The 20,267-nt window shown below is 44.5% G+C and overlaps 1 protein-coding gene across 1 annotated transcript in view; it reads left to right on the plus strand.

Annotated features, from left to right (window-relative positions):
* P2RY6 (pyrimidinergic receptor P2Y6) overlaps positions 1-14,551 on the plus strand; it is a 43,828-nt gene extending 29,277 nt beyond the window's left edge. Inside the window, 2 exon segments of the mRNA XM_070944102.1 lie at positions 13,446-13,902; positions 13,904-14,551. Of these exon segments, the coding sequence (XP_070800203.1) occupies positions 13,504-13,902; positions 13,904-14,476 (972 nt within the window). The 5' untranslated portion in view covers positions 13,446-13,503 and the 3' untranslated portion in view covers positions 14,477-14,551.
* The last annotated feature ends 5,716 nt before the right edge of the window (positions 14,552-20,267 follow it).

Here is a 20,267-nt window from a genome sequence, read left to right on the forward strand (position 1 = left end):
GGTTGTAGTTTGTAGGATAGTAGGTTGTAGGATTGTAGGTTATAGGTTTGTAGGTTGTAGGGTTGTAGTTTGTAGGATAGTAGGTTGTAGGATTGTAGGTTATAGGTTTGTAGGTTGTAGGGTTGTAGTTTGTAGGATAGTAGGTTGTAGGATTGTAGGTTATAGGTTTGTAGGTTGTAGGGTTGAAGTTTGTAAGGTAGTAGGTTGTAGGGTTGTAGGTAGTAGGTTGTAGGGTTGCAGTTTGTAGGGTAGTAGGTTGTAGGGTTGTAGGTTATAGGTTTCTAGGTTGTAGGGTTGTAGTTTGTAGGATAGTAGGTTGTAGGATTGTAGGTTATAGGTTTGTAGGTTGTAGGGTTGTAGTTTGTAGGGTAGTAGGTTGTAGGATTGTAGGTTATAGGTTTGTAGGTTGTAGGGTTGTAGGTAGTAGGTTGTAGGGTTGCAGTTTGTAGGGTAGTAGGTTGTAGGGTTGTAGGTTATAGGTTTCTAGGTTGTAGGGTTGTAGTTTGTAGGATAGTAGGTTGTAGGATTGTAGGTTATAGGTTTGTAGGTTGTAGGGTTGTAGTTTGTAGGGTAGTAGGTTGTAGGATTGTAGGTTATAGGTTTGTAGGTTGTAGGGTTGTAGTTTGTAGGGTAGTAGGTTATAGGGTTGTAGAGTGTAGGGTTGTAGGGTTGTAGGTTGTAATGTTTGTAGTTTGTAGGGTTGCAGTTTGTAAGGTAGTAGGGCTATAGGTAGTAGGTTGTAGGTTGTACGGTTGTAGGTTATAGGTTTGTAGGTTGTAGGTTGTAGGGGTGTAGTTGTAAGCTAGTAGGTTGTAGGGTTGTGGGTTGTAGGGTTGTAGGTTGCAATGTTTGTAGTTTGTAGGGTTGTAGGTTGTAGGGTTGTAGGGTTGTAGTTTGTAGGGTAGTAGGTTGTAGGGTTGTAGGGTTGTAGTTTGTAGGGTAGTAGGTTGTAGGGTTGTAGGGTGTAATGTTTGTAGTTTGTAGGGTTGTAGGTTGTAAGGTTGTCGGTTGTAGGGTTATAGGTTGTAAGGTTGTAGGGCTGTAGGTAGTAGGTTGTACGGTTGTAGGTTGTAGGTTGTAGGGTTATAGATTGTAATGTTTGTAGTTTGTAGGGTTGTAGGTTGTAAGGTTGTAGGTTGTAGGGTTATAGGTTGTAAGGTTGTAGGGCTGTAGGTAGTAGGTTGTACGGTTGTAGGTTGTAGGTTGTAGGGTTATAGATTGTAATGTTTGTAGTTTGTAGGGTTGTAGGTTGTAAGGTCGTAGTGTTGTAGGTTGACTCCCTCTTCTTTGGGGCAGCCCCTGAGATATTGGAATCCTACTATCATGTCTCCCCTAGTCCTTCTTTTCCTTAAACTAGACACACCCAGTTCCTGCCACCGTTCTTCATACGTTTTAGCCTCCAGCCCCCTCGATAAAAGACTCCGGGTCAGTGGTGGGTTGCTCCCGGTTCAGTCCAGTTCTTGCGAACCGGTAGTAACGGCGGTGGGAGGCTCCACCCACCTGCCCGGATAGCATCACGAACGATCTTGCGCATGGGTAGAAGCGCGCACGCTCCCGTTGCGAACCAGTAGCGGAGGTAAGTAAGTAGAACCCACCCCTGCCCCGGGTGTAAACATGCTGGTGATAACTACTTTCAGGTGGCTGTGGAAACGGGTTGTTGCAAAACGTGTCAGGGGTTCAAAGCTTTTGCAGGAGAACCAGCATCTCCGCTCCGACGAAATGCATCCCCGGAAGAAAGAAAAAAAACTTCCAAAAACCGGGAAAGATTTGTTCATCAGAGCTTAAAATACTATTGATGTTGCTATGGAAAGTGGAGTATGGATTTGCAGGCTGCTCTGTCGACGTTTGTTGTGACAATATATTTACTCCCAGCTTTTTTTTTCCCCCATTGTGGGCGTCTGAGTTGGACACCAAAAACAAACAAACATTGGCTTATTTCCACAAAGCGCTGGACAGGTAGGTAGTCCTTGTCTTACGACCGTTCGTTTAGTGACCTTCCGAAGTTACCAACAGCGCTGAAAAAAAAAGAGATTTAGAATCCTTTTCCACACAGAACGACCACCGCAGTAAATCACGGTCACACGTGATTTACATTTCAGATGCTTGATAAGTGACTCGTATTTATGACGGTTGCGGCGTCCCGGGGGGCCCCCTTTTGCGACCTTCTGACATGCAAAGTCAAGGGGGAAGCTAGACTCACTTAACAACCCGTGTGACTAACTCAACAACTGCAGGGATCGAAGAGTTTGCTCTCTGTTTATATACAAGTAGATTGCTGGTAGAGAGAGCAAAACCCCGCCCCCTTCTAGCATTGATGATGTTAGCTAGTTGGGTCATGAAATGTCTGCAAGAAAACAACTCGGCTCAGAGAGCACCAAGGACCACTCCCCAGTTCAACCCTGAGCTCCAAATATTGAATTCTGAGGTTAGAACAGGGGTGAAATCCAGAGAGGTTCTGACAGGTTCTGGAGAACCGGTAGCGGAAATTTTGAGTAGTTCGGAGAACCAGCAAATATCACCTCTGGCTGGCCCCCGAGTGGGGTGGGAATGGAGATTTTGCAGTATCCTTCCCCTGGAGTGGGGTAGGAATGGAGATTTTGCAGTATCCTCCCCTAGGACTGGGGAGGGAATGGGGATTTTGTAGTATCCTTCCCCTGGAGTGGGGTTAGAATGGAGATTTTGCAGTATCCTTCCCCTTGAGTGGGGTTAGAATGGAGATTTTGCAGTATCCATCCCCTGGAGTGGGGTGGGAATGGAGATTTTGCAGTATCCTTCCCCTGGAGTGGGATGGGAATGGAGATTTTGCAGTATCCTTCCCCCGGAGTGGGGAGGGAATGGGGATTTTGCAGTATCCTTCCCCTGGAGTGTGGCGGGAATGGGGATTTTGCAGTATCCTTCCCCTGGAGTGGGGTGGGAATGGGGATTTTGCAGTATCCTTCCCCTGGAGTGGGGAGGGAATGGAGATTTTGCAGTATCCTTCCCCTGGAGTGGGGAGGGAATGGGGATTTTGCAGTATCCTTCCCCTGGAGTGGGGTGGGAATGGAGATTTTGCAGTATCCTCCCCCCGGAGTGGGGAGGGAATGGGGATTTTGCAGTATCCTTCCCCTGGAGTGGGGTGGGAATGGAGATTTTGTAGTATCCTTCCCCTGGAGTGGGGTGGGAATGGAGATTTTGCAGTATCCTTCCCCTGGAGTGTGGCGGGAATGGGGATTTTGCAGTATCCTTCCCTTGGAGTGGGGTGGGAATGGGGATTTTGCAGTATCCTTCCCCTGGAGTGGGGAGAGAATGGAGATTTTGCATTATCCTTCCCCTGGAGTGGGGAGGGAATGGAGATTTTGTAGTATCCTTCCCCTGGAGTGGGGTGGGAATGGAGATTTTGCAGTATCCTTCCCCTGGAGTGTGGCGGGAATGGGGATTTTGCAGTATCCTTCCCTTGGAGTGGGGTGGGAATGGGGATTTTGCAGTATCCTTCCCCTGGAGTGGGGAGAGAATGGAGATTTTGCATTATCCTTCCCCTGGAGTGGGGTGGGAATGGAGATTTTGTAGTATCCTTCCCCTGGAGTGGGGTGGGAATGGAGATTTTGCAGTATCCTTCCCCTGGAGTGTGGCGGGAATGGGGATTTTGCAGTATCCTTCCCTTGGAGTGGGGAGGGAATGGAGATTTTGCAGTATCCTTCCCCTGGAGTGGGGAGGGAATGGGGATTTTGCAGTATCCTTCCCCTGGAGTGGGGTGGGAATGGAGATTTTGCAGTATCCTTCCCCCGGAGTGGGGAGGGAATGGGGATTTTGCAGTATCCTTCCCCTGGAGTGGGGTGGGAATGGAGATTTTGTAGTATCCTTCCCCTGGAGTGGGGTGGGAATGGAGATTTTGCAGTATCCTTCCCCTGGAGTGTGGCGGGAATGGGGATTTTGCAGTATCCTTCCCTTGGAGTGGGGAGGGAATGGAGATTTTGCAGTATCCTTCCCCTGGAGTGGGGAGAGAATGGAGATTTTGCATTATCCTTCCCCTGCCACGCCCACCAATCCACACCACACCCACCAAGCCACGCCCACAGAACCGGTAGTAAAAAAAAATGAATTTCACCACTGGGTGGCGCTGATCCCCTGATGTGTTGGCTTCAGTTCTTCTTCTCCACCTCCTCCTCCTCATTACAGAAAAACAGAGTTGGAAGGGACTTTGGAGGTCTTCTAGTCCAACCCCCTGCTGAAGCAGGAGACCCTTCCTTCTCTCCTCGGCAAGAAAACCACCAAGCTCAGAGAGCACCAAAGACCCCACAGTTCTCCTCCTCCTCCTCTCCCCAAATCCCACTCCCCACTCCCTTGTAGCACTGATGATGTTAACTAGTTTGGTAATGAAACGTCTGCAAGAAATCCACCAAGCTCAGAGAGCACCAAGGATCCCGTAGTCCTCCTCCTCCTCCCCCTCCTTCTCCTCCTCCTCCTCCCCTTCCCCCTCCCATTCTCATTATCCTCCACTCCACAAATCCCACCCAATTCTTCTACTGAAGATGTTACCTACACTAATGGCCAAAATTGTGGGAACCTTTTGGGAAAAGTGTATTTTCTAAAACTAGCTAATAACACCCCCCCCCCCTTTTTTTTTAGAGTAGTACCATAAACTTATATATCAATGGAAAGATAATTGAATCAAGAATGTCATGCAATAACTTTGATGAAGGATTTGCTATTAGAATAGCAGTTACAGTATAAAGAAGAAAAGGGAAAAACTTAGAAAAAACGAAATATAGAAAAATTATCAACCATAGAAAAAAACGAGATATACAAAAATGATCCCCATGTCACTTTATTATTTTATTATTTATTATTTATTGAATTTATATACCGCCCTACTCCCGAAGGACTCAGGGCGGTGAACAGCCAAATAAAATACATATAATACAAATGTTAAAAAAAAACATTAAAATACAATTAAGTAATTGGCCCGGGAAACAAAATTTAAAACACCCCAAATTCATAAGTCAAATTTAAAATGGAAGAATTTAAAAAAAATTTAAAAAGTTTAAAAGAGAGGTTAGGCCAGGCCGGCCTGCTGGAAAAGAAATGTTTTGATGGCAAAAGAAATGTTTTGACTTAATCCTTCGTTGGGTCACCTTTATCATGAATGACGGCCTTACAACGTCTTCCCATGGAGGGAACCAAGTCTTTGAGTTCTGCAGCTGTTCTAATAATGTGAAACCAAGATGGAATGATGGCTTCTATTAACTGGGTTTGATTGCTGGGTCGCTTCTGACTGACAAGTTTCTTTAATCGGCTCCATCGATTTTCCATTGGGTGAAGGTCTGGACTATTCCCAGGCCATTCATTCCAGCAGTGGAATAGGATTATTTTGAAATTCCAGAAAAAAGAAAAGTGGTGTTATTAGCCATCAAACCTCAAAAATACACTTTTCCCAAAAGGTTTCCCATAATTTTGGCCACGACTGCAAACTAAACTAATGAATTGTCTAATAAGCCAGGTCATAGCCTCAAGGCCAGGAATTCAACCTCTAATTCATAAATATTCCAATGAACGACCAACGAGAGTCAAATATTAACGCATAAACTGAGCCCAGATATAAATCACCACTCAGTTAAAGTATCTCGGGCAGTAATAATAAGATCTGGGCTATTCCTAGGCCATTCATTCCAGCAGTGGAATAAGATGATCTTGAAACTCCAGAAAAAAAAAAATGGTGTTATTAGCCACCAAACCTCAAAAATGCACTTTTCTCAAAAAGATTTCCACAATTTTGGCCACTACTGTAGTTGGGTCGTGAAACCTCTGCAAGAAAGCGACCAAGCTCAGAGACCCCAAAATACCTCCCGGTTCAATTCTGAGCCACAAATATTCAATTCAATACAGAGCATGGTGGCGCAGCAGACTAATAGCCTGTTATTAACATTCAGCTGCCTGCAATTACTGCTGGTTCGAATCTCGCCAAGGCTCAAGGTTGACTCAGCCTTCCATCCTTTCTAAGGTGGATAAATTGAGGACCCAGTTTGTGGGGGCAATAAGCTGACTTTGTATAAATATACAAAAGGATGAAGGCTGTTGCTTAACGCACTGTAAGCCGCCCTGAGTCTCCGGAGAAGGGCGGCATATAAATCAAATTTAAAAAAAAATAAAAATTCTGTGTTGTTGGATTTTGTTCGTGGCCTGGCCTTCACCTTGGTCACAAGGATGTGGGTGACCCACAAGGCTGACCCACAAGGCCGGAGGAGAGTGTGAAAAGGACACCTCCGACCCACAAACACTCCGGGGGCTTTCAGCCGGGCAACGCTGCAACCCAAAGGGCCCCGCTCTTCCAAATCCCATCGTCCCCAGCCTGCAGAGGAATTCAAATCCTTCGTCCTGGGAAGATTTTTCCTGGTTCCCAAGCTTTTCTGGAGTCGCGAAATCTCCCAATTCTGTATTTCTGGACTCTCTGACTTTGCAAAGAAGTGAAGCAGGGGTGGGTTCTAAATTTTTTTTTACTACCGGCTCTGTGGGCGTGGCTTATTTTGTGGGTGTGGTTTGGTGGGGGGGGTAATGTGACTGGGTGGGCGTGGCCAACTTTTTTTTATTTATTTATTTTTAAAAGCATTATTTCTACAACCTTGAGAGGTTGCAGAAAAAAAATGCTTTCAGAAGCTTCTGACGATCAGGCAAATCTGCTGGGATCGCCAGAGGCTTTTAAAGGCATTTTTTTTCCCCCTACAACCTCTTCAGCTGAAGAGGTTGTAGAAAAAATGCTTTTAAAAGCCTCTGATTATCCCAGCTGAGCCATGCGATCATCAGAGGCTTTATTTTTTACTTTTAAAAGCATTTTTTCGGCTGAAGAGGTTGAAGAAAAAAATGCTTTTAAAAGCCTCTGATGATCCCAGCTAAGCCGCGCGATCATCAGAGGCTTTTTTTTTTTTTACTTTTAAAAGCATTTCTTCGGCAGAAGAGGTTGAAGAAAAAATGCTTTTAAAAGCCTCTGATGATCCCAGCTGAGCCGTGCGATCATCAGAGGCTTTTTTTTTTACTTTTAAAAGCATTTTTTTCGGCCGAAGAGGTTGTAGAAAAAATGCTTTTAAAAGCCTCTGATGATCCCAGCTGAGCCATGCGATCATCAGAGGCTTTTTTTTTTACTTTTAAAAGCATTTTTTCGGCCGAAGAGGTTGTAGAAAAAATGCTTTTAAAAGTTTTTTTTAAAAAAAGCCTCTGATGAGGTGGGCGGGGTAAGCGATCGGCGATCGGGCCGGGGACCGGTTTGGGGGCGTGGCCAGCCAATGTTCTTACTAAACTAAAATTTTTTACTACCGGTTCTTACGAACCGGTGCGAACCAGGAGCAACCCACCACTGAAGTGAAGGAAAGAGAGAAGAGATGCATTTTTACATTTTCCAGCTTTGCTTCTTGTTGGGGTGTCGTGTTTGTGGGTGGGTTGTGCATGGCGCCCTGTGCGAACACAGCTTGTTCTGTTTGTTTGAAGGGAAAGTAGATTGTCGGAACCCACAAAAATGGATGAAGGCAGGAATCGGACGAAGGAAGTTGGGTTGCATGTGGGAGAGGATACTCAGGCCGTCCTCGACTTAACGGGCACAACGGAGCCCCAAATTTTGGTTGTGAAGCAAGACGTTTGTCAAGTGGGTTTTGCCCCATTTTACGACCTTTTTTGCCACCGTCGTTAAACGAATCCCTGCCGTGGTTAAGTCAGGAGCACGGTCGTTAAGTGAAGCTGCCTTCCTCGTGGATTTTCCTTGTCAGAAGGTCGCAAAAGGAGATCACGTGAACATGGCAACCGTCATAAATGTGAGTCGGTTGCTAAGTGTGTGAATTTTGATCGTGTGTTGTCGGGGGTGCTGCAATGGTCGTAACTGGGAAAAACGGTCATAAGTCATTTTGCTGATCTGAAGTTCGCAAAAAAATGGGATTTCATGACCCCAGGACACTGCAACCGTCATAAATGTGAGTCAACCGTTAAGCATCCAAATTTTGATCACATGACCACGGGGCTGCTGCTGCAAAGGTTGTAAGTGTGAAAAATGGAACATACATCACTTTTTTCAGTGCCGTTGTAACTTTAAACAGTCACAATTCTGGTCATTAGGTCACTAGGACCTGTTGTAAGTCAAGGAGACGGTGAATTCTAGTCTCGCCTTAGGCATGAAAGCTGGCTGGGTGACTTTGGGCCAATCACCAGGAGATGGTGAGTTCTAGTTCCGCCTTAGGCATGAAAGCCGGTTGGGTGACTTTGGGCCAATCACCAGGAGATGGTGAGTTCTAGTTCCGCCTTAGGCATGAAAGCTGGCTGGGTGACTTTGGGTCAATCACCAGGAAACTGTGAGTTCTAGTTCCGCCTTAGGCATGAAAGCTGGCTGGGTGACTTTGGGCCAGTCACCAGGAGACGGTGAGTTCTAGTCCTGCCTTAGGCATGAAAGCCAGCTGGGTGAATTTGGGCCAATCACCAGGAGACGGTGAGTTCTAGTCCTGCCTTAGGCATGAAAGCCAGCTGGGTGAATTTGGGCCAATCACCAGGAGACGGTGAGTTCTAGTCCTGCCTTAGGCATGAAAGCCAGCTGGGTGACTTTGGGCCAGTCACCAGGAGACGGTGAGTTCTAGTCCTGCCTTAGGCATGAAAGCCAGCTGGGTGAATTTGGGCCAATCACCAGGAGACGGTGAGTTCTAGTCCTGCCTTAGGCACGAAAGCCAGCTGGGTGACTTTGGTCCAGTCCCTTTCTCAGCCCAACCTACTTCAAAGGGTTGTTGTGTGGAAATTAGGAGAAAGGAGTATTATGTATGTTCAATGCCGTCTGGTTTTTTTTATAAACAATGAAGGGTGATAACAAATAAAATAAAACAAAAATAAAATAAATAAAAGAAGCTGAATTCTTGAGAAATACACATTCTTGTGTCCGGGGCCTCAAATTTTTAGGATGGGAGCTTTGTTTTTATGAGTTCCTTCAAATACGCCCTTTTTCATCGTTGCCCAGAGGGAAAAGGTGCATTATTTCTTGATGGCATTTTATAGTTAGAAGCCTATAAAATGGGTGATTTGTGCAACTTAGAGAAAGTTTTGCAATCTGTTTTGCTCTAGGGCAGAGGTGGGGAACGATGGCCCTTTAATGACTTGTGGACTTCAACTCCCAGAATTCTTGAGCCAGCCATGCTCGGGCTGAGGAATTCTGGGAGTTCAAGTCCACGAATCTTGAAAGGGCCCTAATTCCCCTTGCTGGCTGAGGGATTCTGGGAGTTGAAGTCCACGGAGTCATGTAAGGGCCACAGTTCTCCATGCTGGCTGAGGGATTCTGGGAGTTGAAGTCCAGGAGTCACGAAAGGGCCATAATTCCCTTTGCTGGCTGAGGGATTCTGGGAGTTGAAGTGCACGGAATCATGAAAGGGCCATAATTCCCTTTGCTGGCTGAGGGATTCTGGGAGTTGAAGTCCAGGAGTCATGAAAGGGCCATAATTCCCTTTGCTGGCTGAGGGATTCTGGGAGTTGAAGTCCACGAGTCATGTAAGGGCCATAGTTCTCCATGCTGGCTGAAGGATTCTGGGAGTTGAAGTCCACGGAGTCATGAAAGGGCCATAATTCCCCATGCTGGCTGAGGGATTCTGGGAGTTGAAGTCCATGAGTCATGAAAGGGCCATAATTCCCTTTGCTGGCTGAGGGATTCTGGGAGTTGAAGTCCACAAGTCATGAAAAGGCCATAGTTCCCCATCCTGGCTGAGGGATTCTGGGAGTTGAAGTCCACGGAGTCATGAAAGGGCCATAATTCCCTTTGCTGGCTGAGGGATTCTGGGAGTTGAAGTCCAAAATTCATGAAGAGGCCATAGTTTCCCACCCCTGTTCTAGGGAATGTATAGGGAACTTTTGACAGTTCTTAAATCTCTTGACCTGCCTTTCACTTTCTCTGGTTGTTCCTTCTCTGTGTTTGCTTGTTACTCTAGGCTTAAATTTCCATTTTACATGGTGCGGGTATGTTGAAACTTGCCTGTAATTTTTCATCCGGACTCTGAAAGGACTGATCTGATCTCTTTGTAAACAATAACGCCTCCCTGTTCCTTAGAGAATAATAGAATAAAACAAAGATTTCCTATTTTGTATTGTCCAACAGTGAACTTGAGCAGACCCCTTTTATCATTTAAATGTTCCCGTCGCCTGGCAACAAATTGTTTGGATGCGAAACAGAAATTTGGTCCGTTTTACTTTGCATCTTTTTTTTACTCTGGCCATCAAAAATATATATATATTTCTATCTCGCTTTCTACTTTCTCTCCTTTCTCTTTCTCCTTAGTTTCTACTTTCTTCCTTCCTCATTTATTTCTCTCCAGCCTTTCTTATTTTCCTTTCTCCCTCAGATTTTAACTCACTTCCTTCCTTCCTTCCTTCCTTCCTTCCTTCCTTCCTTCCTTCCTTCCTTCCTTCCCTCCCTCCCTCCCTCCCTCCCTCCCTCCCTTCCTTCCACTTTTCTTGTACTTTCCTTTTCCTTCCCTTTCCCTCCTTCTCTTTCTTCCTTCTTCACCTGCTTCCATCTTTGCTTCCTTCCTTGTTCCTATCTCTCCTCCTTCCCTCCTTTCTTCTATTTTCTTATTTCCTTCCTTCATTCCTCCCTCCCTTTCTTCCTTCCCTTTTCCCCTCTCTTCTTTATCTTTTTCCTCCCTTCCTCCCTCACTCCTTTCCTCCCTTTCTTCCTTCCCTTCTTTATCTCCTTCCTCCCTCCCTTTCATCTTTCCTTCCCTTCCTTATCTCCCTTCCTCCCTTTCTTCCTTCCCTTTTCCCCTCTCATCTTTATCTTTTTCCTTCCTTCCTCACTCCTTTCCTCCTTCTTTTCCTTCCCTTCTTTATCTCCTTCCTTCCTCCCTTTCTTCCTCCCTTCCCTTCCTTATCTCCCTTCCTCCCTCCCTCTCTTCCTTTCACTTTCCTTGTACTTTCCCTTTCCTTCCCTTTTCCTTCTTCTCTTTCTTCCTTCTTCATCTGCTTCCATCTTTGCTTCCTTCCTTGTTCCTATCTCTCCTCCCTCCCTCCCTTCTTCTATTTATTTCCTTCCTTCATTCCTTTCTCCCTCCCTTTCTTCCTTCCCTTTTCCCTCTCTTCTTCATCTTTTTTCTTCCTTCCTCCTTTCCTCCCTTTCTTCCTTCCCTTCTTTATCTCCTCCCCTCCCTCCCTCCATTTTTTCCTTCCTTATCTCCCTTCCTCCCTCCCTCCCTCTCTTCCTTTCACTTTCCTTGTACTTTCCCTTTCCTTCCCCTTCCCTCCTTCTCTTTCTTCCTTCTTCACCTGCTTCCATCTTTGCTTCCTTCCTTGTTCCTAACTCTCCTCCCTCCCTCCCTTCTTCTATTTACTTATTTCCTTCCTTCCTTCCTCCCTCCCTCCCTTTCTTCCTTCCCTTTTCCCTCTCTTATTTATCTTTTTCCTTCCTTCCTTCCTCCTTTCCTCTGTTTCTTCTTTCCCTTCTTTATCTTCTTCCTCCCTCCCTCCGTTTCTTCCTTCCTTCCTTTCCTTATCTCCCTTCCTCCCTCCTTTTCTTCCTTCCCTTTTTTTCTTCCCTTTTTCCCTCCCTAATTTATCTTTTTCCTTCCTTCCTTCCTTCCTTCCTTCCTTCCTTCCTTCCTTCCTTCCTTCCTTCCTTCCTTCCTTCCTTCCTTCCTTCCTTCCCTCCCTCCCTCCCTCCCTTCCTTATCTCCCTTCCTCCCTTTCTTTCTTCCTTCCCTCCCTAATTTATCTTTTTCCTTCCTTCCTTCCTCCATCCCTCACTCCTTTCCTCCCTTTCTTCCTTCCCTTCTTTATCTCCTTCCTTCCTCCCTCCCTCCCTCTCTCTCTCTCTCCTGGGCTCTGCTTCAGCAGCCCAGAGTCTGGCTCCTGACTGGGGTGAGATTGCCACCTTGTGGCCCACAGAGGTCATAGCAAGCCAGCATTTCTGCTGCTTGTAGATATAAAAAAGTTTACAGCCATGGCTGACTGAGGAATTCTGGGAGTTGAAGTCCACAAGTTTTAAAGTCGCCAAGTTTGGAGATCCAGGCTCTAAAATGCTTGAGACAAAATCGGGTGGAAAGCCAAGAAAATTTAGCCATCTAAATCTAAAGATGGCTAAATTGATGCTTTGATTAAAGGGAAAAAAAAAACACAATTACTTTTGTTTCTACTTGGAAACCTTTTCTGGACTTTGTGTAGGGAAAAAACGCTGAAACTTTTGATTTGGGGTTTTACCAATTAGATAGGTTTGTCGTTATAGAACTAGATAGATTATATGGAATAATTTGCCTCCAGAAGTGGTGACTTCTCCAAAACTGGAAGTTTTTAAGAAGAGATTTGTCTGAAATTGTATGGGGTCTCCTGCCTGAGAGCAGGAGGGTTGGACTAGAAGACCTCCAAGGTCCCTTCCAACTCTGATTCTATTCTATTCTATTCTATTCTATTCTATTCTATTCTATTCTATTCTATTCTATTCTATTCTATTCTATTTTCTTATTCTATTCTATTCTGTTCTATTCTATTCTATTTTCTTATTCTACTCTACTCTACTCTAGTATTCTATTCTATTCGATTCGATTCCTATTCTATTCTATTCTGTTCTGTTCTATTCTATTTTCTTATTCTATTCTATTCTGTTCTATTTTCTTATTCTATTCTGTTCTATTCTGTTCTATTCTATTCTATTCTATTCTATTTTCTTATTCTATTCTACTCTACTCTACTCTACTCTTCTATTCTATTCTATTCTATTCTATTCTATTCTATTCTCTATTCCATATTTCTATTCTATTCTATTCTTTCTTATTCTATTTTCTTATTCTATTCTGTTCTATTCTGTTCTATTCTATTCTATTCTATTCTATTTTCTTATTCTATTCTACTCTACTCTACTCTACTATTCTATTCTATTCTATTCTATTCTATTCCTATTCTATTCTATTCTGCTCTGCTCTATTCTATTTTCTTATTCTATTCTATTCTATTCTATTTTCTTATTCTACTCTACTCTACTCTACTCTACTCTTCTATTCTATTCTATTCTATTCTATTCTATTCTATTCTATTCTATTCCTATTCCTATTCCTATTCCTATTCCTATTCTATTCTATTCTGCTCTGCTCTATTCTATTTTCTTATTCTATTCTATTCTATTCTATTCTATTTTCTTATTCTACTCTACTCTACTCTACTATTCTATTCTATTCTATTCTATTCTATTCTATTCTATTCTATTCTATTCTTTATCACGTAAAAGTTAAAACTTGAAATTTGAGGCCATTATCTTATTCTACCGCACCAAAGGGGGGGGGGGGGTCGGAAGTCAATATTTTTCTTTCTTCTTTTCCCTTTGCCCTACTACACCTTTCCCCTCCCTTATTTTTTTTTCCTCCAATTTTCTTTTGCATTTTTGTACTTTCCATTTTAAACTAATTTTTTTTTTAAAAAAAAGAGAAAGCCAAGAGAAGAAAAAAATACATCTAACGACTCTTTGTACTTAACTCCAGGTTCGCTGCACCGGACGGACGATTTGAGGTGGAGCCGGGCGCCTCCAGAAGTCCTGGGATGGATAACCAGACATCTCCGACCGCCGTCAAGGATTCCTGCACGTACCATGAAGAGTTTAAACAGATCCTGCTGCCGGTGGTGTACTCCGTCGTCTTGGTGTTGGGGTTTCCCTTGAATTTCGTAGTCATCATCCAGATCTGGCTGTCCCGAAAAGTCCTGACTCGAACGATGATCTACATGTTGAATCTGGCGGTGGCCGATCTCCTTTACGTCTGCTCTCTCCCGCTGTTGATCTACAACTATTCTCAGAAGGATTATTGGCCCTTCGGGGATTTCACCTGCCGCTTCGTGCGTTTTCAATTCTACACCAACCTCCATGGCAGCATCCTTTTCCTGACCTGCATTAGCATCCAGCGCTATTTGGGCATTTGCCACCCGCTCTCCACGTGGCACAAGAAAAGGGGGGAAACGCTTCACTTGGGGTGTCTGCGCCCTGGTTTGGATTGTGGTGACAGCTCAGTGTCTGCCCACTTTCCTCTACGCGTCCACCGGCATCCAGAGAAACCGGACTGTGTGCTACGACCTGAGCACGCCGGAAAACTCGGCCGGGTATTTCCCGTACGGCATCACCCTGACGGTTACGGGGTTCTTGATCCCCTTCCTCTCCATCTTGGGGTGCTACTGTAGCATGACCAAGATCCTGTGCCAGAAGGACGAGTTGATCGGGTTGGCCGTCCGCAAGAAGAAAGACAAGGCCATCCGGATGATTATTATCGTGGTCCTCGTCTTCGCCATCAGCTTCTTCCCGTTCCACCTGACCAAGACCATCTACCTGATCGTCCGCTCGTTCCCCGAGGTGCACTGCCTCACCCGCCAGGCCTTTGCCATCACCTACAAGTGCACCCGTCCCTTCGCCAGCATGAACAGCGTCCTGGATCCCATCCTCTTCTACTTCACCCAACGGAAATTTCGGGAAAGCACGCGGCACTTGCTGGACAAGGTCAGCTCCAAGTGGAAGCACGATTCGTGACGACGGACGGAACAGGTGCCCTCGGGAAGAAGATCTGATCTTCTACCAGGGACAGGCTGGTGGTCTTCCCCCTTGGCATCACCCCTTCTTCTGCACTTGGCACCCCAGGGCCCAACGGGCGAGAAGAAAAGGCCTACCAATGAGCTATAGGACCAGCTCTGGAGGCCATGCCAACAGCTGAGAAGGTTCTCTTCTCATGGAGAAGGCGAACGATACGGTGTAAATACTTTCCTGGCCATCCGTTCCTTTCACCCGTAGGTTTTGGCTGCGATAGAATTCTTCATCTTTTGGAGATCGATTGATTGGACCAATGGCTCGGGAGATCTCCGGATCTCCCATTGTGCAACCAAGCAGGAAAATTCGAAGCAGGAGCTGTGAAGCCTGCTTTTATCAACCGCACCATTGGAAGGAAAAAACCCCCGAGCTAATATTTTTAATCAAAGGGGCAGAGACCCTCCCAATCACACCCTTTGTAGGTGCATACCTTTAAAAAAAAAAAGGAATATAGTGCTTTAATCTGGGAATAAACTAAATATGGACATTCCGGTGAATGACGAACGTGCCAAGGGCACCATGTTTAATTTAATAAATGTACAGTTAAGGACCTACTACCGTGATACGTTTTCTGGTGGAACAACAGAGTTGGAAACGGACCTTGGAGGTCCACCTGCTCAAGGAGGAAACCTTATAGCAGTGTTTCTCAACCTTGGAAGCTTGAAGATGGGGGGACTTCAACTCCCAGAATCCCCCAGCCAGCGCTGCTGGCTGGGGGTTCTGGGAGTTGAAGTCCACCCATCTTCAAGCTACCGAGGTTGAGAAACACTGCCTTCTAGCATTCCGGACAAATAGTTGTCCAGTCTCTTCTTTAAAACCCCGCAGTGTTGGAGCACCCACAATTTCATGAGGCAAGCTGTTCCAATGGTTAATTATTCTTCCCTTCAAGAACTTTCTCCTTAGTTCTACCTTGGTCTCTCCTTGATTTGTTTCCGTCCATTGTTCTGTGGATCGACTAGAGATTTTGGCATCAATGTATGGAAAGACTCCAGAGTGATGGTGGCCTGGGGGCTTACGAGTACCTCAACCCCCCCACCCCCGGGACCTGTGAGATATGTGGATTAAAAACCTTTTTGTGGGAGCGGGGATCGACTACACAGGATCTACGAGGGACGGCTACCCAGCTAGGAAGAAATTGCAACCGTTCAAAAGCTCCAGACTTCAGCTATGGGGTGGGGTGGGGTGGGGGGCTTGAGAAGGCATTTGGGGGCAGCCTCTAGGATCCAAAATATGTGCAGCTCCTTGGCACAACTGTTCTCCGTCCTCTACGCATCCTGGAATATCTTCCCAGGGTAGATCCAGCAGCCCCACCGGAAAAGGATTTCGACTCAGAAAAATGTTATTTATGCACTTAAATTTGAAAATTGAACTTGGAAGCGGAGTTAGGAATTCCCCTAAATTCTGCCCTCCTTTCCCCCCCCTCTTGATCTCTTGATTCCAAGAAATTGTGCGTTGAGGTTTTTATCGTACACAGGGAGTCCTCGACTTACAACCGTTTCTTTAGTCAGCGTTCAAAAGTTACGACGGCCCTGAAAAAAAAGTGACTTGTAACCATTTTTTCACAGTTTACGACTCCTGCAGCATCCAAAGATGCTGGGATGCTGCATGGTCGCATGATCAAAATTCGGATGCTTGGCAAAATTCGGATGCTTCGGTTCATATTTATGACGGGTTGCAGTGTCTCGGGGTCACGGGATCCCCTTTTGCGACCTCCTGAGAAGCAAAGTTAATGGGGAAGCCAGATTCCACTTAACAACCTTAAGAGTCTTGATAGTACAGTGGACTAAGCACCCTGTTATTAACACAGCTGCCTGCAATTTCTGCTGGTTCAAATCTCGCCAAGGCTCAAGGTTGACTCAGCCTTCCATCCTTTCTAAGGTGGGTAAATTGAGGACCCAGATTGTGGGGGCAATAAGCTGACTTTGTATAAATATACAAAAGATGAAGGCTATTGCTTAACGCACTGTAAGCCGCCCTGAGTCTCCGGAGAAGGGCGGCATATAAATCAAATTAAAAAAAAAAAATGTAAAAAAAAAACTGGGTGACTAATTTAAGAACTGCCTTGATTCCCGTAACAAATCTGGCAAGAAAGGTTGCAAAATTCGCTTAACAACTGTCTCCCTCAGCAATGGTAAATTTGGGCTCCATTGTGGCCGTAACTTGAGGACTACCCATGCAATAATTTAATGCGTTACATTAAATATTCATTGGATGTGTGGATGTTTTGTGTTTTGCCTTCACTTCCTGAGCCTCTTTGTTTTGGAAATAGATAAAATAAACTGGAATGTGTCTGAAAATAAACCTCAGAAGGACCTTGCCGGCTCAGATCTTCATGCATGAATTCAGCACGGTCATGGATGGCCCTTGGTGGACTCGGCACCGGGTTCAAGTGATTTCCAAAACAACATTTGTCTCCAAAACGCCCTCCCTGACTGCAGGTTTGAGATTCGGGGACCGAAAGGAGAGAAACGAAGGAAAAATCTGAGCTGATGAAATCGTTATTTAATGAATGGCGTTGAATAAAATAGAAGCCAGTTGTAGGCGTTCAGCCAGGAAGGGCAATGAAAATGGCAGTCACACCTGTTAAAAACTCCTTCCTACATTTAAGAAGCTGACAAAATGGAGCCGGGAGTCAGGAAAAGGCTTTTTAAGGAAAGCGACCGATCGCATTGATGATATTAGCTAGTTGGGTCGTGAAACGTCTGCAAGAAAGCTCAGAGAGCACCAAGGACCCCACAGTCATTGTCTTCCCCTTCTTCCTCTTCCTCTTCCTTCTCTTCCTCCTCCTCCTCCTTTCCACAAACCCCACTCCCTTCTAGAACTGGTGATATTACCTAGTTTGGTAATGAAATTTCTGCAGGAAAACAACCAAGCTCAGAGAGCACCAAGGATCCTACAGCCTTCCTCCTCCTCCTTTTCCTCCTCCTCCTCTTCCTCTTCCTCCTCCTCCTCTTCCTCTTCCTTCTCTTCCTCCTCCTCCTCCTTTTCCTCCTCCTCCTCCTCCTCTTCCTCCTCCTCTTCCTCCTCTTCCTCTTCCTCTTCCTCTTCCTTCTCTTCCTCCTCCTCCTTTTCCTCCTCCTCCTCTTCCTCTTCCTCCTCCTCCTCCTCTTCCTCTTCCTCTTCCTTCTCTTCCTCCTCCTCCTTTTCCTCCTCCTCCTCTTCCTCCTCCTCCTCCTCTTCCTCCTCCTCCTCCTCTTCCTCCTCCTCCTCTTCCTCTTCCTTCTTTTCCTCCTCCTCCTCCTTTCCACAAACCCCACTCCCTTCTAGAACTGATGATGTTACCTAGTTTGGTAATGAAACTCAAGAGAGCACCAAGGACCCCACAGTTCTATCTCCTGAGCTCAAAATATTCATTTCTGTCAATTGCCCTCATTGGAATAGGATTTCTTTCCCTCTTCGGGGATCAGGGATGAGATTTATTGTGGGGAAAAAAATCCATAAATGCACGACTGGGCAGATCAAGAGTTTTAACACAAATTATTATTATGCCTTGTTTCCTAGTCTTTACATTTGAGATCTTGCACATACAGTTTCTTCCTTTGCAGTTGTCAGCATTGTGCTCTTCGTGGCCAGTGGCCTTGATGCAAAATGTGTGTGTGTATTGTTGTTGTTGAATTGCAGTGTTTTTGTACATTTTATTTTTTTTTTGGGTAATTGCAGTACGCAAGTCTTCCAAGCGTGCTGTTAATTTCCTTTTATTTCTCACTCATTTAAATTAGAATAGTTGTTCTCAAACTTGGAAACTTTCAGAGGGGTGGACTTCAACTCCCAGAATTCCCCAGCCAGCCATGTATTACATTTGTATTACACATGCTGGCTGGGGAATTCTGGGAGTTGAAGTCCACCCGTCTGAAAGTTTCCAAGTCGGAGAAAGAATGAATGAGAAGGATAAATATTTCAGTTTGGCTTTTGTGCAAATTCACAAGAGGAGTACAGACATTCCACATTTTAAAAAAAAAATAATTCTGGCTTTTGTATTGGGGAAAAATTCTCAAGTTTTGATCCATTTCTATATGAGGTGCCTTTACAAACAAAACTGAAGATCTAATTGGAGCCTTTGCATCTTCTATTTTTTTTTATTATTATTATTTTTTATTCTTAGGAGTATTCTCACAATTGTCAAATCACAAACTCTTCAATCTCATTTTCGGGGAACGGGTCCAGCGTCAGTGAATAAGCATTTGTGACATTTTTTGTGATATTGTGAGCTCTTCGGGGCAGGGAGCTGCAGTTGTGTAACTTCTTACATTCCTTCATAAAGTAAAAAAAAATAAAAATAAAAATAAAACAAAGAAAGAAGTGTGTCAGTGTCTTGACGTACTGAGTCATATGCTTGTGTGCGCGAAAGTAAATAGCAGGGGTAGAGTATATAAATGCGAGGGGGGGAAAGTCACACCACTGGATTCCCTGGGATCATTTTGATGATAAAAGATAGCAGAGGAGAGAGAGAGAGAGAAAGAAAGAAACAGAAAAACAGAGAGAAAGAGAAACGGAGAAAGAAAAAATGGAGAGACAGAAAGTGAAAGTGAGAAATAGGAGAAAGAGAGAAAGAGTGAAAGTTAGAGAAAGAGACAAAGAAACAAAGAGAATATGGAGAGAAAGAGAGAGACAGAAAGAGTGAAAGTGGTAAATAGGAGAAAGAGAGAAAGTGAAAGAGAAAGACAAAGAAACAGAAAGAAAGTAGAAAGACAGAAAGAGTGAAAATGAGAGGAGAGAGCAAGCGAACGAGAAAGAAACAAAGAGAAAAAAAGAAAATGGAGAGAAAGACAGTGAAAGTGAGAAAGGAGAGAGAAAGAAAATTAGAGAAAGAAACAGAGAAAGAGAAACAGACAAAGAGAAAATGGAGAGACAGAGAAACAGTGAAAGTGAGAAAGAGGAGAGAGAAAGAGAGAAAGAAAGAAACAAAAACAGAAAGAAAAAAATGGAGAGAAAGAGTGAAAGTGAGAGAAAGGAGAGAAAGAGAAAGAAACACAGAGAAAGAGAAACAGAGAAAATGGAGAGAAAGACAGAAAGTGAAAGTGAGAAAGAAGGAGAGAGAAAGTGAAAGTCAGAGAAAGAAACAGAAAGAGAGAGAAAGATAAACAGAAAGAGAAAATGGAGACAGAGAAAGAGTGAAAGTTAGAGAGAAAGAGAGAAAGTGAAAGTTAGAGAAAGAGAAACAGAAAGAGACAGAAAGTGAGAGAGAAACAGAGTAAGAGAGAGAAAGTGAGAGAAAGAGTGAAGGAGAAAGATTACGAGAGAGAAATAAGAGATGGGGGTCATGGCATAATCTGGGAGTGAAGTTGGATAGGGGAAAATGATATATAGGTAGTCCTTACTTACAGCCATTCATTTACTGACTGTTCAAAGTGACAACATACACTGAAAAAAAGGGAGTTATTATATCTGTTTTTCAAACTCACAATTGTTGCAGCATCCCCGCAGTCACATGACCAATATTTGGGCATTTGGCAACTGACATGTATGTATGACGGTTGCATTGTCCCAGGGTCATGTGATCCCCTTTTCCAACCCCCTACTCAAGCAAGAGACCCCATACCATTTGACATAAGTGGTTGTCTAATCTCTTCTTGAAAACCTCCAGCGATGGAGCAGCCACAACTTCTGGTGGCAAGCTGTTCCACCGATTAATTATCCTCACTGTCAGGAAGTTTCTCCTTAATTCCAGGCTGCTTCTCTCCTTGATTAGTTTCCATCCGTTGCTTCTTGTCTTCCTTCTGGTGCTTTGGAGAATAGC

Source organism: Pituophis catenifer, unplaced genomic scaffold (genome assembly GCF_029215685.1).
Source record: "Pituophis catenifer annectens isolate HBS135680 unplaced genomic scaffold, rPitCat1.0.hap2 SCAF_4, whole genome shotgun sequence".
Classification (NCBI taxonomy): domain Eukaryota; kingdom Metazoa; phylum Chordata; class Lepidosauria; order Squamata; family Colubridae; genus Pituophis; species Pituophis catenifer.